Source organism: Euprymna scolopes, chromosome 41, assembly GCF_053919585.1.
Source record: "Euprymna scolopes isolate OS-2025 chromosome 41, ASM5391958v1, whole genome shotgun sequence".
Classification (NCBI taxonomy): Eukaryota; Metazoa; Mollusca; class Cephalopoda; order Sepiida; family Sepiolidae; genus Euprymna; species Euprymna scolopes.
Genome location: NC_136522.1, coordinates 3475001 through 3479231, shown reverse-complemented (window position 1 = coordinate 3479231; position 4231 = coordinate 3475001). Strand labels below are relative to the sequence as shown.

Genomic DNA, 4231 nt, shown 5'->3' with positions numbered 1-4231 from the left:
ATATATATATATATATATATGTATATATATATATAGAGAGAGAGATAGAGAGAGAGAGATAGAGAGAGAGGGTGCGAGACAGAGAGAGAAAGAAAGGAGGTCAGTTGTGTCATGTGAACAGCTCGAACGTCGCTCTATTTCCTCATTGGAACTTTGGTTTCTTCTCATGACCAACCCCTCCCCCTCTCTCTCTCTCTTCTCCTTTCTCTCTCCCCATCTCACGCTTCCCTCTATGCAGCCCCCTCCTCCCATTCCTCTTCATTAATCCGTAATTAAACTTACACACAAAAACACTGGTTGAAAAAGAAAAAAAAAAAGCCAAAGCAAAAAAAAAAAAGAAAAAAATAATAAAATAAAATAAAATAAAATAAATTAAAAACAGCAAAGGGAAAAAGAAAGAAAGCAAAAAAAGCACTTGTCATTTTGTCTTTCTCCGTGCGGCTACTACGACTACAACGACGACGAGGACGACGATGACAACTCTCACAAGGAATTATTTATAAATGGACTTTGGAGTTGTCGTTCAATTGCTCGGCGACTGTTCTCACCAAACACTCAACAACAATAATCACAACAGTCATAACAACACAAAAGAAATTAAAAAAAAAAAAAAAAAAGAAGACACGTTGACTTGATCTCTCTCAACACTATAATTATTAGAGTCGTCCCAAGAGTTTAGTGTTGTTAACATTTAGTTAACAATAAAAAATTACACCCTCCCAACTTCAACTCTAACCCTAACTGGAAACACAAAAAAAAAAACAACAAAAAAAGCAAAAAACAAAGCAAAAATAAACTTGAACAATGTCTCGTTTATTGTTGTTGGTAATCGGCGTATGTTTTGTGGTTGGAGTTTTCGCCTTCTCCCCTAAATCCAAAGATTCCGTGTTCGATCCCATCTACATCTACCTGACTATTGGCATTACGATGGTCATTATGGCCTTCCAATTCGGACCTAAAACTTACATTGACCCGCACGACAAAGCAGTCATCATTACAGGTAAGAAAAGTGAATGAACGCCCATAAACAAATCACACACACACACACACACACACGCACACACACACACACACACACACACACATATACATATATATATATATATATATATATATATATATATATATATATATATATATATATATATGACATCTTCATTTAATCACATAAATTAATGTACGAAAGTAGTATTTTATGCGTAAAATGTAAGTATTTACTTCAACAGTGCTCAATACATAGGTGGAGCTAGGTAGTGAGTTATAAAAATATATATGGCAATTAAGCTACACAGAATCATTCCGCGTTTCATCCACGCTCGGATTCGTCAGGCTTATGCATAAGCCTGACGAATCCGTGCGTGGACGAAACGCAGAATATTCTGTGTAGCTTAATTGTCATATATATTTTTATAACTTACTATATATATATATATATATATATATATATATATATATATATATATATATATATATATATTGTGCTTCCTTTTTAAAATTAAATATGTTTTTAACTCTTTTTAAAAGTGTTTTTTAACATGTTTTATTAACTACTTGTTCCCAGATATATATATATATATATATATATATATATATATATATATATATATATATATCACCAAAGTTAAGCAACGTTGGACCTGGCCAGAACGAAATGGGTGACCATTTACAACTTCCAGGTGCTGTATGTGCTATCCGCTTATCTCGTCATTGTTTCCAGTCGTCCTGGTCTTCTCCTTTCCACTGGACTAAAAAAAATGCCGATTCAGGAGAGGTGTGGTTGATGCTTGCGCAACCCTTGCCTCACAATTTCACGCGCAGCTGCCCCTAAGGGGTATCCTTTGTCTTTCAAGACTGCACGGACGCATCGATATACGACTGAGTAGCAGATGCACTATATTTTTATAGTTTAAAGTAATTTTTACGGAAAATTGGGTAAAATTGCATTTTTCTTAGATGTTATCAGAGTAGACGGTAAACAGTTCACACACAGGGGATATAACTCGAAACGCATAATTTATGTTATATCGTCATGGCATGCAATATTATATTATAGTAATAGTTTTTTTTTTTTTTACTAAAAACACAATAGCAGTTGGTCTACTGTTCTTCGTAATTTTTGGATGTATTACTATTTTCGACATAAAAATTCAGTACGCAATATTGTTTTTTTTTTTTTTTTTGCTTAAAACGACACGTATACAAACAATCAATCTGTCGATAAATGTGTGGAAACAATAGATATACAATGAATAAACGTTACCAAAGGCAAGCTAAGTTACTCTTTTACCTAACTGGATAGGTTTTTAGTATTTTAACTTATTTTCAAGTGTGCCTTTTACTTAAAAATACAGGTAGGGTAAATCGAGTCGAGTTTGAAGTAAAAAAAACAACAAAAACAACAAAAACAAAATGGTGGTCTCGATCGAGCCATAGTAAGTGTCGATAATCGCTCAAAAATTGAAAATTAAAAAAAAAATTGTTAGAAACAAATCCAATAAATGTAACCAATCCTAATAAGACACAATGCTCTACCAGTATTTTGTTTAATTTTCGATTTATGAGCGATTACTATGGCTTTAATAATTAGCCACCATTTTGTTTTTCCGTTGTAGCTTGACGGCTTTTGTACCACTTTTGTGTTTTACTGGGGATAACGACAATTATACACTATTTGAACAGCACGCTGAAATAATAACGTAATAATTTAGAAAGCCTTTCTTAACATGGGGAGGGTGTTTTGTAATGATTCTGTGTTTTCACTTAATAATTGGATAAAGAAGATATCGGAAAACTTGAATTTAACTTGAAAATACTATTTTAAAAACAGCGCGGGTGAAATAGTGCATAAGCGCTAAAGCAACACATTAAAATGAGTTAACACACAAACACACACACACACACATACACACACACACACACACACACAAACACACGCAAACATACACACACACACACACAAACACACGCAAACACACACACACACACACACACACACACACATATATATATATATATATATAATTATTTTTTTTTACTAGAATAATTAAATACCTAAAAATCTTATGTACATATTTAGAAAAGTAACTTATCTTTCCTTTGGTAACAGTTTTTGTTGTGCATTTATTTATTTATTTATTCATTTATTTTTTGGTGATTTTCCAGACTAGCCAACAAACAAAATAGGGGTGAATATATATATATATATATATATATATATATATATATATATATATATATATATATATATATATATATATATATATATATATCTGCTCGCCAGTCGGTTTGCCTCAAACTCCACATTGGACCCGGCACATCATTCCCTTCCTCACTTTCCTTTGTAGAGAGACGCCACACTAGACGATTTGAAAATCACCCCTTTTCAGGTACATGGTATCATAAAAAACCTGGACACCTCAAAAACATGTGGACTCGATCTCATCCCGGCTGTGCTATTAAAAAAGTGCTCTGCTGAGGTTGCTTCAGTTCTCTCCAAACTTTACAATAAATGCCTTAACGAATCTTGTTTTCCTGACTGCTGGAAAACTGCTTCTGTGGTACCAGTCTTCAAGAATTCTGGTGAAAGAACTGACCCACTAAATTATCGCCTAATTATCCTCCTCCCGCTTTTCGCCAAAATATTCGAGTCCTTAATTAATCAAGCCCTAGTCCAACACCTAACAGCTGCTAAACTCCTGAACGACAAACAATATGGATTTAGGCAAGCCCGTTCAACAGCAGATATCTTAACTGTAGTCTCTGAACGTATATACCGGTCATTGGACAAAACAGGGGAGGATAGAGCGGTAGCCCTTGATATATCTAAGGATTTTGACAGGGTATGACTCTTCTAAGGAAAGTTAGATCATATGGTATCACTGGAAGAATACATAATGCAATAAAATCCTCTTTAAGTAAGAGAAATATCCAAGTTGTCCTCGACAGTCGTACATCTAAACAATATGATATAAATGCGGGAGTACCTCAGGGGTCTATCCTTGGACCTTTATTATTCCTGATATTCATAAATGACCTCCCTGATTAAATTGTTTCGGAGATGGGTATATTTGCCGATTACACCACTCTCTATAATATGCATAAGGGGAAAACAAATGAACACATATCTAAGGAAATGGCAAAAACACTAGAGGAGGCCCTCCAATCTGTAGTGGAATGGGGACAAAATGGATGGTACATGCAATGCTGGCAAGACTGAGCTTGTTTACTTAAA

At 34.1% G+C, this 4231-nt stretch overlaps 1 protein-coding gene across 1 annotated transcript in view; it reads left to right on the top strand.

Annotated features, from left to right (window-relative positions):
* Nucleotides 1–383: 383 nt before the first annotated feature.
* Nucleotides 384–4231, top strand: part of LOC145266306 (17-beta-hydroxysteroid dehydrogenase type 6-like) — a 75365-nt gene continuing 71517 nt past the window's right edge. The window contains exon 1 of the mRNA XM_080121856.1: nt 384–1000. Within this exon, the coding sequence (XP_079977982.1) occupies nt 805–1000 (196 nt within the window). The 5' untranslated portion in view covers nt 384–804. The remainder of the gene's footprint in view (nt 1001–4231) is intronic.